This window comes from Onychomys torridus, chromosome 1 (assembly GCF_903995425.1).
Source record: "Onychomys torridus chromosome 1, mOncTor1.1, whole genome shotgun sequence".
Lineage (NCBI taxonomy): Eukaryota > Metazoa > Chordata > Mammalia > Rodentia > Cricetidae > Onychomys > Onychomys torridus.
In genome coordinates, this window is record NC_050443.1 from 132985177 (window position 1) to 133001557 (window position 16381).

The window sequence follows — 16381 nt, forward strand, 5'->3', positions numbered from 1 at the left end:
GTAAGTAAATTTCTTTGAATGTTACAAAGAAATTCTCAACAGGAAAAGCAAAACATCTGTCTTCATTTAAAAGTTTGTGTGTGATTTCCTGAATCTAAGAACCTCTTTCTGAACAACAAAGAGGCCACAAAACATCACATTTTCCCCTCCCAGCTTCCCCCTTCAGAAACCCCAAGGTGATGATTAACAAACAGCCCCCTTGTCTTCAGACAGTCTAAGAAGCCACAGGAAAAGATAAATTAAACAGAAGAACCCCGTAAGTAAACACGAAACAGGCTGCCTGGGGAGAAAACAAAACTTCCTTACAGTGTAGCTCTCTTTGCTGACTAGTGGGAGACCAGGGGAAAGCTACCTGGACCTCTCACCAACTGAGACAGCCTACTGGACAGAGAGCCCATCCTGAATAGTTTCAGCATTGGACTCCAGGCAGCTGCAAAGACTACTGAAGGGGTTCTGGGTGGAAGTACAAAGTTCAGGGGCTCAAGGGCAAAAGAGAAGACTATTCTAGCAGCCAGGAGTGTCTCCATTTCAGCAATGAGCTCGGGACTGAATCTCTAACTCATGGCTAATTCATTTCCTAACAGGGCAGCCTCCCAGGCTACCATTCCAACCTACCACCAATTACTATATCACCATGTGCAGATCTGACCCTACTTAATCACCCTTTGATTGGACATAATCCTTTTCTTAGGATCTTTATAAGAATTAAAGAATTTTGGCAGCATGCCCAGGTCTTTGGTAAGCACATGCCAGATATATAATAAACATTCTCTTCCATTGGAAGGAAACTCTTAATTCCACCCAACGATCACTACTTAAGGTAAAAAAAGAGGGGGAAAAAAAGAAAGAAAAAAGAAAACAACCACCACAAATATTTTTCTATGGTGCCTCAAAACCAAAAAAATCTAACATAAAAAAGAAAAAAGGAGGAACCCACAGAATTCAGAAAATAGCCTCCTTAACACCTATACACACCTTCGTGGGTTAAATTTCACCTTCTGGATCCTCTTGCTGAGCAAAAACACTTCACTGGGGTCTTGCCCAAGAAGCTCCCACCTGGTATTAACTACCACAATCCTAGATCTTCTGGTAATTTTGAGAAGAAAATAATTTTAAATTTACATATTTAGATTTACCACACAGGAGTAAAGCTGGCCCTTACTCCAGAACATCCAAATCAAAGAGGTAAGTAATAGAGAAAACACAACCCAAAAACCTCTATTCCATTAATATTAATCACAAAATACTATCAGTGATCAGTAATCTTAAAACAAGAACACAAGAACAAAAATGAGCTTCCATTCTCTTCTCTTCTTTCCTCCTGGAATTTATGTACAAGCATCAAAATTTCACTTGCTTATCTCTTTAAAACCTCCCAGCCCAGTATGCAGCCTTATTCAGACATTCTAGATCATTTCCTAATGGGTATAAAACAGAAGAAAGTTGTGTAAGCAAAATTTTTATTGGTTTATTAGCTATTTTCAAAAACCTCATTTTTGATAATGTTTCCATTTTACACCATGCATTTCAGAATAGCCACGATTTAAAAATTTTATTTCTATCTACATACTGATACCTGTTTCGCCAAGCATTCTTTCAAATTGAAATATATACAAGACATACAAGAAATTGGTAATACCCCCCCCACAAAGTTATCTTGAGAAATCTGCTCTGAACAGAACTTTAAATAAATTGACTTCTACTGTAAGCACTGTCCCCAAATAAACTGACTGCATCCTAGAATCAAGTGCACTCAAGGCAGGAATGTCAAGCCAGTTATATATTACTTCAACCTCACTAAATCTCCCCTTATTCTCCAAATCCTAGGCTGCTTTCTAAAATAGTTCACTAAAAAGCACCAACCTAATTAACAACTGCTTCCTCTGCAACAGTGGCCTTGATTTCACTTATTTACACATTAACTGCAGCCTCCTTTTGGCCAAGCCAGTCTATTCTCTGTACCATGCCGAGCCTTTTATCTGCCCTGGACAGCATTTTCTCCAGCAGATGAAGTAGATGCCGATTGATTTGCTGTCGAGCATGGTAAATTAATAGCAACAAATTGCTGAGGGCCCGTCTCGCTGCTCCACCATGCTTCGGCAGTTTTGCTTTATTTGCTCCATGATGGGCAGCAGTCGGCCTCTTCAAGTCAATTTCTTCTTAACAACCTGCAATACTTTTCAATGGTGAAAATAGAGCTGTTCCTTGTAAGTCAGAAATCAATATCCTATTGCCCTTAGAAAATGCTAAACAAGCAGTATTGGCAATCCACTTGGTACTAGAGGGTATCAGATATAATGCAAATCTATACTGCCTCCCTCCTTGTAGTTATTACAGTTTGCTAAAAGGTTCCTAATGTCATTTATCATCATTTACCATTGACCAAAGAGGCTATGATTATGATATCCTATCAGTTGGCAAGGCCTTTCATTTCTAGTCAATTAATATTTTAGCAGCACTCAAATGGTTGTGGTCCAAATCTTATAATGAAATTTGCATGGCTTGGAAAGAAATAAGAATTTTGTAGCTTTAAAGGAAAAAAAATTACATATAAGAATATGCACATACAACAAACACTTTTCATATAATTGTACAAGTTTCACTTTAGATTTTAGGTGCCAGATTCCAAAGGTTTTCTGATGATTTTTAAAATTCAAGTACTAAGCAAATAAATTTTAGAAGAGATCTTCAAATTACAAAATCCCAAGATACTGTGATTCTCATCCCCCACTCCTTTCACATCACAGTATTTCACATCACCTATTTCATTTCTACAGGTTGAATTCACACATCAATGGCTCCTACTCTACATTCAATATCCACATTTCAGAGTGGCAACAGGCAGAATCTGATTCCATTAGAGAGGAATTCTTCAATTATAGTACTGCAGGCGAAGGATTTGAACAAGCAGCATCTAATGGTGGTATCAAATGTACACACTTCCCTATCTGCCCAGGGTCACTGACCCAACAAAGCCGTACTATAATAAAGAAGGATCAGAAGAAAGTAACAAGAACCCTGGTCCAACCATCCTGTCTAAAGCAAAAAACAAAGCCCTGCAGACAGGGAAATTCTTGAAGAATCAACTTTCTTTCATTTTTGAAAAACTCCATTTTGAAGACATCACAATGAATTCCATGCCATTTCTAACCAGGTCCTAATTATCAACCCCATTTTCATACTAAAACTGAAGACAATGGAAAAGTATTAATTCCCACTGTGGCCTAGAAGACTCTACTTAAACTACTCTGGGTTTTTTTTTTCCCCAGTTTCATCTGTTCAGCTTTATCAATTCTACTAAAGATTACCAAAAATTACATTCATATTTTATGCTCCAATTCCATGTCATGTCACAGAGTTCCCCCTTTTTAAAAAAAAAAATCCACTAATTTTACCAGACTAATGCTATTTACTCAGTTACCAAAATTTAAATTAATTATGTTCTCAAACATAATTGTTAAAAATTGGCAACATTACGCAGGCTTAATTAAGATTAAATCCAATTTACTAAATGTACTTTAATTGGTACTAATTACATTAGCTTTCATTTCAGAATGACAAATTCCCCATAGGTTTCATTTTATGGTTCTCCATCAGAATCAACCCAGGGCAACTGATGATGAGCATCACCAAACAGGAGGGGGGGATGGGGACCCTCACTGCTTCCTACTAGCATCCTTTTATCCATTTGCTAAGTCACAGATTCATGGATACTTCAAACCTTCATTTTCTGTACCAGTGAAAAATTTCCCTAAAAATACTCTGAGGGCTAGCTACAGCCAAGACAAACAGGAACACAGGAATGTTAACAACAACAACAAAAATATGCACAAAGGTTTCAAATATCGGGGCCACCAATTACTAGGGTACTTCTGAGGCCTCCTGGGACTCCTACTCTTGAACCCTTGAGACACAAATCTAATAAGTGAATAAGCCTAAACCGATCTTGAGAAATAGGCCCAATTATGCCTCGGGGCAACTTCCTTGCATTATTGCTGCTTTCCATTACAAGGATATCCAGCGGGGTGCATCTGGAAGAGAGGCTAAGAGAAACTAAGGCTGTCTGCCTAGGAAAACAAATAAAGACAGATATGCCTCTGTGCTTAAGGGGGAAAAAGAAAGAAAATATAATAAGTAGGTGGTTTGCAGGGCTGTCTGTATTTCATAATGTGATAAACTGCCCTCGGGATGCTTGATATGATTGAATTCAAAAGCAAGAAGGGAAAAAGGCAAAGTGTACTCTTCTCAATTTTAAATGGATGGCATTTGAGGCCAGCTGGACAAGAAGTTGACAAAATTTATAGTCATATGAAATGTGTAAAATTAAGGGATCTCTTATATATACCCAGCACCAAAATAAGAAACACATACAGCTACGTGACACAAGAAGATCCAGAAACTAAGTGGTCAGGGTAAGGCAAAGTATAGAAAAGGAGGAGATAAAGGGGCATTAATCCAGTTCACTCTTTAAGGAGAAACTAACGTGTGTGTGGGGGGGGGGGGGGGGGAGGGGGTTCATAAAAACCAAAAAAAAAAAAAAAAAGTGTGTGCAAGATCCAAACTATGTAAGCAGTAACAGTATTCCTGTGAGGTAGAGCTAAAGGGAATCCACACATAAAGCTGGATACATTTTGCTTACTAACAGAAACAGAAACGGTGAAGATCCTAAAATGAAAATTTAAATATGTGCCATTCAAACTACATGTATATATTAGTATTATCATATATAATATGCTAACATTAGCATAACCAAATAGCATACAGAGTAAGACAGAACTTGAAGTAAAGTTTTCAATGTAAATAATGTTGTAATTTTTTGCAACTTGATTTTTCCAAATAATATCTGATTGCCTTTACTGCCTAAAAGTCATCTTTTAAGGAACTACTAATATGAGGACATTCCTGCCATGTGGTGAACAACTGTCAAAAAGGATTCTTGCAGCTGATGACAGGTGGTCATCTCACACTTTTTAATCTTAGAAGATACATACAACACCCTGATCACAAATAAATAAGACATGAAAAGCAGAAAGTTGTCTGTTGCCTCTCTCTCAGCAGGCAAATATACATGTATCTATTCTGTAATGGTTGAGGAGAGCCCCAAAGTCCTTCATGAGGGGACGACTTCAAAGAAATGATTCCTGGATGAATTATCATTGCCAAGCAGTATTATTTTACATATATCCATATACATATGTTATTTTCTTCCATTTAGGGAACTCAAGCCAAATCATTTGGTCTCTTGCAAAAAGGAAAAATTAAAAAATGAAGTCAAAAGCAAACCCTATAGCAGCTGTAGCGGTCATATACTCCTGTCAATGCTTTCTTCCCTGCAACCCTGAACTAATTACTACATTTCCAGAGCCGGGTCAGACATTAATCACATCCTCCTATCAGGTCCATTTACTCTGCACACATTTTGGAAGTTGAAGCTAGAGTTCCTGGTAAGACCCAACTAAGTAGCCTCTGGGGACTAGTGCAAGGATTTCACGTCAGCTTCTTTCACAGCAGACTTCATTCTGATCCTCCCAGCTCATTTTCTACTCTGTCATATGATCCCATGAAGGCGGCACACAATTTACAATTTTACTTATTAATATTTTCCAAGGAAAGTTCTTTAGTAAGATAGGTTTTTGATGCCTGAAATATATAAGGAAACACTTAAAAAAAAAAAAAAAAAGAAAGAAAAGAAGCATTTTAAATTCTGCATACAGCTTTGGGGAGTGTAGAAAAGTTTAATATGTAATCTGATTTAAGAATAACATTTTAAATTATTAGAAGTTAGGATAATATGGAACATGAGGAACCACATGAGAAAAACTAACCTTCTCACTCATCCCCAGTCTTTTAAAATACAGGTAGAAATGACGAATGTACCAAAGAAAAATCACAAAATAGACAATTTTCTAAGTACATGAGTATTACTGTCACTTAAAATGATTATGAAGAAATAACTTACCTGTTTGTGCATTTCTATGTTCAACCCATACGACATTTCATAATACTGTCAAAGAAGGAAAAGCAATTAAATCTGTCCCTCTCAAATAATCTCTCTAGTTTGTTCAAAATGACCAAGTATACCGAAAACAAAGCAACCAACACAAAGGCCTTACCGTAACCAAAACATCCACAACATCTGGTTAATAAATAAAAAGGATGCTCAATTACCTCTTTCTAAAACACTAGAAGCCACCCTAAGACACACCCCAAGAGAAAAACTCAGAAAACTAAGAAAATTAAAACTCAGCATTCTTAACATTTCCAATTGTCTTTTCAACATCATATGCAAATAAATTGAAAAAGTCTCATGAAAGTTTGGTTTTATATGATTCTTAATTCCTAAGCACAGTGGAAATATCTCACAAATGCTGATTCATGTTCTGAAAGAACTGTTGAAAAGGTGATGTTACCTCAGAGTTCAGTTTTTGGTTTTAGTGTACTACTTACACATGCAAAGCAGAAGAACTTGATAGAAAATTAATTAATGAGTCACTCTGCAAGTTCTTTCAACACAAAATATACTTTTGAATCATAAAAATGCTTCGTAACACTTCTGTAAACAGATTTGACCTGTCCGAACGGGAGTATAACTACAAAACAGAAAATCTGGCAGCTCAAATCAACACTCCCAAGAACCCAAATAACACTATTGAAATTGAAAGCATATACACAAAACTATAAACAGAGTAGCATGATGAATGGGAAATTTTCTGAAAAAGGGTCTGGTGTCTTTTCCTGTCCAAATTATTAATTAAAAGGCAGAAAACACATCTAATTTTAAGAGTATATAGAAAAACTGTCTGGTTACAATTGGAGCAAGAGCAATAAAACAACAAAGAAAACCACTAACAAAAACATTTTGCTTGTGACTAAACAAAAAAAAAAAAAAAAAAAAAGAGGATTTTCCCCCATTTTTTTCAACCCACAAAAACAAAGCAAAGGAAATTATACCCCATGCATCTGAACTTTTTGAAAATTTAAATCAAAGCTGGTTGTCAAAGCCAAGTTGTAACAACCTAGAATTACAGGTTGCTAGCAGACACATACCCACAACCTCAACAACACTGGCAGGGCGACTGTGATGTGTCCTGCAGCCTCCAGCCAGTTAAAAACGTATTCTTGCTTCCAGCATCCCAGGCTAATGAGCACTCCGAATCTGTGACACAGCTTTCTTACCATGACATAATGCCGCTGCATCTCTGTCTTCTCACTGGCGAGTTTCTCACATTCCAGCTTCAGACTGTTCAAGACATGAAACCCTCTAAGTACAGTGTAGAACTTAACGTATATCCTCCAGCTCCAAATCCACATCCCTCCCTCTAAACCATCACCTCCTAGCGTCAATCCAATGATGTTAAACAGCACTTTCCTAATGAAAGGGAAGAGAGAAATGCCCCACAAGAGCCAGTCTGGTCTTGCCTTTTCAAGAAGGATGAACTGTGGGGGTTGGGAAAGAGGGCTTTATGTTTGAAAGAAATAAACCCTTGTGCCAATTTAATTCTGCAACTTCATCCAGAATTCAATATTCTTCACTACATTCACTTACTAAAACAAGAAAATAAACACCGATAATAATTTTATATATGAAAGCAAAGCTAAGTCCACGAAAAGCCACAGGGGAGGTTTTACCTTTACAAGATTAATGAAAATCAAAATCAAAACAATCTTATAAATGATGTTTTTTTTTCCCTCCAAAAATACAGATAAGTTGAATACCATGGGGGTGGGGGGTGTTGATCTGGTCCAGCAGCTTGTTTGGGTTTTTGCATTTATGCAATAAGAATTCTGCATCATTAAGGATCCAATGAAACAAGTATGTTCCAAAAGCACTCCAAGTCTAAGAGCCTCAAAGACGAAAGCATTGTTTGTTTTTGTTTTTGTTTTTGTTTTAAATAAAAGTAATGAAAAGGCTCACTGCTCACTTGCCCTAGCTCTCAAGCTAAGCCATGGAATGGCAGAAGGAAGGGCTCCAGCAGAGTAATAAAGAACCAAGAAGTCAAAAGGCCCCAGAATCTTCCCAACCTTCCATTCTCCCGACCCAATAAATCAATATCGAAAGTTTGGCCTCAGCGTTTTCCAAGTCTCCTCTGTTTCGATTGTTCCACTTCCTTTTCTGTTTACAGGAGGAGAAGAAAAACGCTTAATTTCTTTACACCTGCCTGAATGGAAAGAGGCCCTGACTTGCCTTTTCTGCCCACAGGAAAAAAAAAAAAAATGGTAATACCTTTGGGGGGGGGGGGGGTCGAAGGGGGGTGTTTGTGTGTGTGGGGGGGGGTAGACAAGAGCTAAGCAAACAAGAGGATCAGCTAAAGTCAATATCGTTACCTGTGGTATTGAGCCTGTAAAAACTGAAACTCTTCCTTAATCCGATCACAGGATTCGGAAATTGTAAATTTGAAGGGTTGAGCAGGCTGATGCGGTGCCTAAAGAACAACAATAAAATATTTAATTAGCCCACATCGCAGGGTGGGGGGACGACAGCCCGCGGTGGTGGGGGGGGGGGCGGCCATCGCGCCGCTCCCGCCTCCCGCTCCCCCGCAGGGGTCCGGGTCCCTCCAGGCGGCCTCCCTCACTCCCCGGCCCCGCTCCTCAGCCCGCCCCCACGCCCCGCAGCCCCCAAGCCCCGCACCCCCGGCCCCGCGCACCCACCCATCCCTCCCTACCCGGAATCGAAAGTGGCCCGTCGGGGGCAGCCGCGCCATGGCGTCGGGCCGCCGTCAGCTAGCTGAGCGAGTCCGGCCTGCGGGCGACCGCCCGCGCCCTCCGCCCCGCAGACTCGCGCCGCCCGGCTCGCCCCCTCGGGAGAGCGGCGCGGGCGGAGAGCGGCGGCGCGCCGCTTCCCGGGGCTTCAGAGACAACAATAAGAAAATGGCTACAAGTCGGTCGCCTCCCGCACCCTCGGAGCGGCCGGCCGCGGACAGGGCGGCGGGCGCGGCGCCACTCACCGGGTGGCGCGTCTGCGGGTACATCTTGCTCAGGTCGCGAATCATCCACGCCGCTTTAGTTGGCTGCGCCGGGCAGGGGCGCACGGCTCATCCGCTTCGAGGGCCCCGCGGCGGCGTCCCGGGCCTGCGGGTCTCGCGTGACGCGGGCGGCAGGCAGGCGCGGCGGCTGGGCGCGGGCGGCCGGCTCCGCATTCCCCGCGGGCGTCACTGAGGGCGGCGGGCACCCGTCCGTCCTGCGCCCGCCGAGCCCCGCGCCCGCCGAGCGCCGCCCGCCCGCTCGCGCCCCACTCCAAACTTTTTTTATTTGTCTTTTAATTGGCTGCTATTCCTCGGAATGAATGGTCGCTTCTTCCCTGAGAGCGAGCGCAAACTCCTTTGGTTCGGAAGAGGTCTCGCGGCGCTTGGGGGTTCTCTGGAGATTTTTCACTTCACAGCAACGATCTTTTAAAAGGCACCTTTTAGCTTCTTTTACCACATTTCATTTCCTTTTCTTCCTTCCTGTTTTTTTTTTTTTAGCCCCAAATTGAAGGGGATTATAAAAATAAAAGAGCGAAACGCTTGCGGCTTTTTAAAATTCTCTTTCAAACTCTGCGAACACCACCTCAAAATAATACACGAGTGTGTAAGAGGGGGGAAGAAGGCAGCCAACAGCCGAACGCCCGCTCGGAACGGCTCTAACAACGCGCTCTGTGTAGGTGACTTCTTTGACCAAATTTAGCAGCAGCTAATCATTAACATTCTGATACATATTCACGACCATCCGCGGAGGGCCCGTGGAGCATCCCGGGAGATGTAGTCCTCGTGAGGCTACAGTGGCCGTAGATGCAGCCAGATTGACTACAGTCTCCAGCTAGCCCCGCGCGCGCTCGGCAGCGCTCTCCAAGCGCTCCGCCCTCCCGCGGCGCGAGGGCGCCGCACCAACCAATCGGAGATGGCTGAACATTAATCGCCGTTCTGTGTTACTGCCCATCATTTCACCGCTGACAAATGGCAAGCCAGGAGGGCGGGGCCGGACAGGCTGGACCCACGTGGGGGCAGGGCGTGACGAGTAGTTCCGACCAATGAATGCAAAGGATTGGTGCTGGCGGGGGCGGGGCGGAGCAGCCCGCCCGGGGCGGAGCCTCGCCCTGGCCGCCGTTCCCTAGCGCGAGCGTTCGAACCGCGGAAACATTTGTTCAGCTGTCAATCAAAGTAACGTGGGGTGGCGAGCCGCGGCTGCTGCTGTCGCTGCTGCCCTGGCTGCATCTTTAGAAGCAGGTTTCGGCGGCGATGGCGGGCGGTGAGCCTGCAGGCCGGTCCGAAGACGCCCTCCGAGGCTCGTCTCTCGCCCGACGCAGAGCCCGGGCTAGGCGGCCGCGCCGGGGTGCGCACTAATTAGGGCCCGATGTCTCGGTAAAGAGACAAGCTCGGCCTTGTGCAACGTGCCGAAACCCCTGTTGAGACAAGAGAGGGAGGATCGCGCTGATCCCACTCCGTGCGGTTCACATCCATTTTACGCGCTGCTGGAGTCGGCATAATTTTCCGCGTGAGCGCGGACGCGGTCGGCCCGGTTTAGAGCCACAGCCGGGAGGCGTGCACTGGGCTGGTCCCGGGGCAGCAGTTTTGAGGCTTAGAGGGTGTGTGAGAGCTTGCAAGCTGCGCCAAGAAACCTCTGACCTGTGGACAATCAGGGTAATTCGGGAAAAATCAAGCAGGATTATGACCATGGTCGTTGCGTTTGGGACATTTATTTCTGAGTCCCACTGTAATTCGAGGTACGGGCTAATAATGTGCTGTTGGTTCACCAAAAGTGGGAAAACCATTTTCAGTAATGATAACGCTTTCCTCGGAAAAGGAAATCAGTAGCTTAATACCCAACTCAAGGAGTTCGTTGGGGCTCTTGTGCACTGGCTACTGAGGACACTGGGGCAATGGTTACTAAAAATGCAAAACTGAAGCTCCTAGAATGCTTCCGTTCTGCAGATAATTTTCTTTACTTCCAAAATAAGACGATGAAGGACTTGCCTCTGTCCTCCAACCAACTATTAAAATGTGGCCAATCTAGAATAAAAGAGCTATACGTTCACATAAAGACGGGATTTTTTACGTGACGAGATAAAAAAAGAAAATAGCTCGATAATGATTGCATATTGGGATTACATTTTTAAATATCAGTTAAGCAAAATGTGTTTCTATTTTGCCTATTTTTTAACCTTGCTTCCAAAAAAATTTGAGAATTTTTACTCATTTGTTTGGATGGAGGAAGAGAGAGAGAGAGAGTGTGTTCACAAGCCCCTAGGATCAAGCTCTTGGGTGGCAAGTGCATTTACCTGTTGAGCTATCTTGCCAGCCCTAAATTATTTTCTGAAGTGTTCACTGACTCCATTGTATAGCAGTGTTGTGAAATGTTCTCAGAAGGCTTGAGTGATGCTGTATCTGCATTAGGACACTGAGTCTCAGAACACAAAGAGCCACCGTTTTTCTGAGGTTGCTTATTTGCTTTCCCTAGAACTTTTTAGTAGCCTATTAATATGTTGTCTCTGTGGGAAGTTCCATGTTCATTCTCTCTTTCAGTCAAAATGGTAGTAAGGTCCATGGGACCTGGGACTTGGTTAGTCAGGGCTATGCTCCAAATGCCCTGGATGATGCCTGGCATGTAGCTGGTGCTCAGTAAATGCTTGTTGATGGCCTTGGCAAATCCAAGTCCTGTGTTCTCAGTATACTGAAAGCTGCCATATCATTTGGATCCAACTTGCTGCAATTCCATGCAGTCAGTTCCCAGGACAGGAAACAAGAAGTTTAATAGCAGCGCCTGAAGGGCTATTGAAAGGGTCAGGGTGGAAAGAAACTTTGTTCATAGGAAATATCAGCTTATAGTAGAGACCTTTCTCTTAACCTCTCTCAACAGTTTATGTCAACAGAAATGTGACTGGAGAAAACGGGGTGTTTCTTCTTTTTAAGTACACTTTTAAACTGTAGTCTGTGTATATGTGTTACATTTTGCCCTTGTGTTGGATCTACATAATTTGTAGCATGCCTCTGACAGATGCCAAGTGAGATGACACATCTCCCACTCGGCCCCCAGCATAGTGAGTGGTGCTTCTGTTGATCAGATCTCTTACTCTGCCCTACCTGTGCGTCTCTGTCTTTTCACGATTGAGCCAGTCTCAGAATGATTTAGGGGCTTATTTTGTTCTACCACAGAGTGGGAGACTCCAGAGATCTCATATGAGATGGCTTTGGCGGCACCATTGGTGTATAAAAGCCATGCCTAGCAGGGTCCAATCTCAAAAGTGACAGATGCCAGGCCAAGAATACTTTTTTACTAAGGTTAAAGGCTATAAATCATTTATTACTTCACAACATACCTATTGAGTATAAATGCCAAAATAAGAGAACTTAACAACAAACATGGCTATTACTGATTTATTGGCCATGTTCTAACTTTTACCTTTTTGTCTGCTCAGTAAAAGTGAATCTGGACCCTTTAAATATTTTCCAACTGAGAGAACAGGTTCATCAATAGAGGGCTCTGGAGAGAATCCAAGACAAAGAAGTTTGCCTCCTAGTCCAGTGTATGTGCAGGGTCATTCCCCAAAGAACAAGAAGCAGGAGGCAGCCGCAGCCGCAGCAACAGCAGCTTCCTTCAGTCCACAGTTAGGTGGTTTGGAGCAAGTGTCTGAGCACTACCTCCCTCAACAGTCCCTCCTAACTCTGCAAAAGATGCATCTTCAGCAAATGCTGATGTGTGCACTTCTGGTGAGTTGAGAAAGCAGGTTTCCAGCTGGAATCAACAGTTACAACAGTTTCTCCAGCAAGGTCCAGTTCTAAGCCCTCAAGTCTTGCAGGAACAATTTCTTTTCTGCGGTTGTGGGAGGCTGAGGGGTGGAGGTAGGGGGTGTTCTGTCTCAGTACTGGGGCAGTTGCTTCTCTTTATACCTGTTTTGTATGTTCTAGGGCCCTATATAACAGCACATACACACACTAGCTACGGTTTAAAAAATTCTGAACACCTAACCAAAATTTAATTCAAAATCAAATGTATAATGAATCACAGGTTTTTTCTGGCCCAGCGTTCCTTGGTTCTGAACAGACAAGCACATGCTACCATGCTATTCAGCATCACTGAAAGATGACTGGAACACCTTGGCCTCAGAGTCTAGACTACTGCAAGTTATGAATCTCAGTGTTTTTAGTGTATGTACAAAGTTTTCCGCTTTTATGGAAAAATAATTTAATTATAGAAAACAGACTTTTAATATTTCCCTACCACTATTCTTCCACATGTAAGTATCAAATTAGTATGTCTTTGGATAGGATTGTGTTAGAATGTTTGACTTTTAAAATTGCTGTTTGAATTGCTGACTTGAGCTTCATAAAAAAATCATTCAATGAATTTTGGCTTGAGATTAGGACAGAATCTCCAACAATTTCCGAGGTGGCCCTAAACATACTTCTGCCATTTTATTCTATGTGTTTATGCAAAGTGGCACTCTCTGAATTGATGATTATATTCATAGTATCTGTCAACTCTGAAAATGTTGAAGTGTCCTGCAGCAGCATCAAATATTCAGTTGGGATTTAATTCTTTGTATAAAAATAAATAAGTACTTCCATCTCATTAGTACGCGAATGTCCCTTCATCTTTAACAATTAAATTATACATGCATCAATGAGTTATTTAAAACAAATTTCTTTTTGATTTATCACCAGTAAGTGTTTGATGTGTATATCTACTTAATGTACCTTTTGACCCAAGGTTGCCCAGAATTTCTCTAGCAAAAAGGATTCGCAGGTAGAAAAAGTTTGAAAGCCACTGATGAGAGTCTTGCCGCTTTTACCAATCACTTTTCTCCAGTTCCTCATCGTGGGTAATAATTTTTTATAGTGAACTTGTCTTGTTCAAATTACTTTACATTTCTCTTCTAATTGAACCCACACTGACAGCAAACAACAAAAGCCTCTTTTCTGATAGAGTTTCCATTTCTCTGGTGGAGCATGCTGTGGAGGGGGGGCCAAAAGCTATGAAAAGAAATGAAGTGGGAGGGAACCCCAATACCGGGGAGATGGGACAACACCAGATGGGAAGGCTTCCTGGAGGAGACAGTGCTTAAGCAGAGACCCGAATGTCAAGAACAAGTTGGTTGTTACATTCCTCATGAGGTGAATTCAGGTGAATGTAAAGCTTCAGTTTCAGAAAATGTTGTCAAAGGTGAGAGATTTAAAAAATAAAAAATCCAAACAAGTATGAGGCAGGTAGAGTAACTTGAGATTAAGTCATGACTACATCATGAGTCCAAGTCAATAAAGACCTATGTATTGTTTTTAATCTGTGGACGGTTGATTTTGGAAATGTGCTCCATCTGTGTGTGTGTGTGTGTGTGCGCGCGCACGCACACACACACACACACACTCACCTATGGCTATGCCATTGTTTCACCCACTATTGACCAACAGGCAAATTTTAATTTGAGTAGAAGCTGCATGTAATTAAAAAATTCAAGGTCTGCTTTGAATGTCAAGTGAAACAGTGAGGGTGATGGAGACCATTTGTAGATCAGCAATAGTGTTCATTGACGGGTTACCACCCTTTCATCTATGGTAAGATGGAGATGACAACACAGTACCTTATTATTTGAAAGAACTTAGTCCTTCAGTGTCTCAGAGAAGACCAAACTTGAAGCTTCTCTGGGGAGCTAGAGCTTTGTCTTTGCCAGTTGCCATTGTGTTGAGTGATGGAGACCAAGAGCTACCTTTGGGTTGGGTTGCTCCTTCTTGGTGGATAAAAGGCAAGTGAACTTTGTTTCTCTGTTTGCAGGGGGTGGGTGGTCTGGAAATGGGATAGACAAATGTATATAGGTCCTGAGGAGACTTTGTGGGAAGAAAAGAGGATTCTTCATTCTTCACTGAACTGTTGTATTAATTGAACCTCTTAAGATCACTCTTAGTTGGTGAGTAACTAAGGCCCTCCTCTCTGCTAAGGGCAGAGGTACCACCAAAGTTGTCTTGGTATGATGGGGAAGGGCCATCTGGTTTTTACTTTGAATAAGGAGTGGACCAGTGAACCAGGCTCACATGCAGATCAAGAAATATCTTTCTCATTTTGAAAAAGGTCAGCACTAATGGGGTACTTTGAACCCAATGGCTGAGTGTGTGGGGATGATAAAACTATCAGCAGTAGACATACCTTAAATCAGCAATAGTTCTGAAATCTGAAGGAGACCCTAGAATTTTTACCAACCTAGACAGTTAAAGAGAACTATAGATTTACTTCACTCTATGCTGATCAAGCAAGTCAAATATGAGAAATACACCATCCAAAATTATCTCTTCCTGGAGAAAAACTCACATTATCATTATTTTTCTTGAATCTGGAAGGAACCTTGAAGAAGCTGTTCTATTTTATCCAGTTATTTTTACTTTACAGGTTAAACAATGAGACCCCAAACAAGTACTTGCCCAAGGTCATACAACTTGAAAGCACTGGACATCAGAACTCCTCTCCCCTGCCTCCTTATAGCATGCCTTGAATAAACCCTAATTCCACAAGTTCATATTCCATTCAAGTAGGCAATTTAAATATTTCTCAGCTCACCTGCCTGGTTTAAGCCTTTTTAAACATATGTTTTATTGCTGGAATGTGGGTGTGCTGTTGCCTCAGGGCAAAAGCAGAAACAGAGTATTCCCACAGCCAGGGGAAGCACCCGCCCGCTCACCCGCCAGCTTCTCTGTAACCCTGCATACAGTGTCTGAAGGCTTGATAAGTGAGATTCAAGAGAGATGAATGGTGCTGAAGCTGTACTCTGGCTTTCAGAGAACAGCAGGGTTCACACCTGTGCAGCTGATCATGGAGCCTTCACACAGGCTCCTGCTCTTGCTAACTATCGAAACAATCTGCAGGGCAGAGTTTACAGGAGAAAAATTGCATATTTACTTTCTGAAATTGGCAGTTTGAGAATGGGATAGGCGTAGGAAAGAACAGTTAAACATCACAGCATTCTATATAAGAAAGTAATTAATGGAAGTCCTCTCTAGCTTGATCTCCTATAATCTACTCAACTTTAAACCTTTCTGATTGCATCTATAGGGAGTCTTCCCATAAAGGACATATATGTGATCTCTGCACCTTTTTCTACCTAGATACAAGCATTGGCACTTCTAAAAACATCATCTTGAAATTGAATTCTTTTTTTTTTTTTCCTTCGAGAGAGGGTTTCTGATGCCCGTCCTGGATCTCGCTCTGTAGACCAGGCTGGCCTCAATCTCACAGAGATTCGCTTGGCTCTGCCTCCCGAGTGCTGGGATTAAAGGCGTGTGCCCGAAGTAGAATTCTTAACATGTCAAGACTTTTATTCAAGACCATTAGCTAAACTTGATTATGTTTTCTGCCCATCTTTTAAAATTGCCCAGGGAGTAAACTTCTGGAATGTGGATGGGGGATATGGCTTCAGACTCAT

At 42.3% G+C, this 16381-nt stretch overlaps 1 protein-coding gene across 7 annotated transcripts in view; it reads right to left on the reverse strand.

The window, feature by feature from the left end:
* Window positions 1–9758, reverse strand: part of Tle4 (TLE family member 4, transcriptional corepressor) — a 138698-nt gene extending 128940 nt beyond the window's left edge. For 4 of the 7 annotated variants that reach the window (XM_036206752.1, XM_036206736.1, XM_036206742.1 and 1 more), the window contains exons 1-4: window positions 8946–9462; window positions 8326–8423; window positions 7177–7240; window positions 5960–6004 (exon numbers count right to left, since the gene is read on the reverse strand). In XM_036206752.1, the coding sequence (XP_036062645.1) occupies window positions 5960–6004; window positions 7177–7240; window positions 8326–8423; window positions 8946–8990 (252 nt within the window). In that variant the 5' untranslated portion in view covers window positions 8991–9462. Of the gene's footprint in view, window positions 1–5959; window positions 6005–7176; window positions 7241–8325; window positions 8424–8945 lie in introns of all 7 variants that reach the window. The other 3 variants (XM_036206768.1, XM_036206762.1, XM_036206775.1) reach the window with 2 other exon arrangements.
* Between the last annotated feature and the right edge of the window lie 6623 nt (window positions 9759–16381).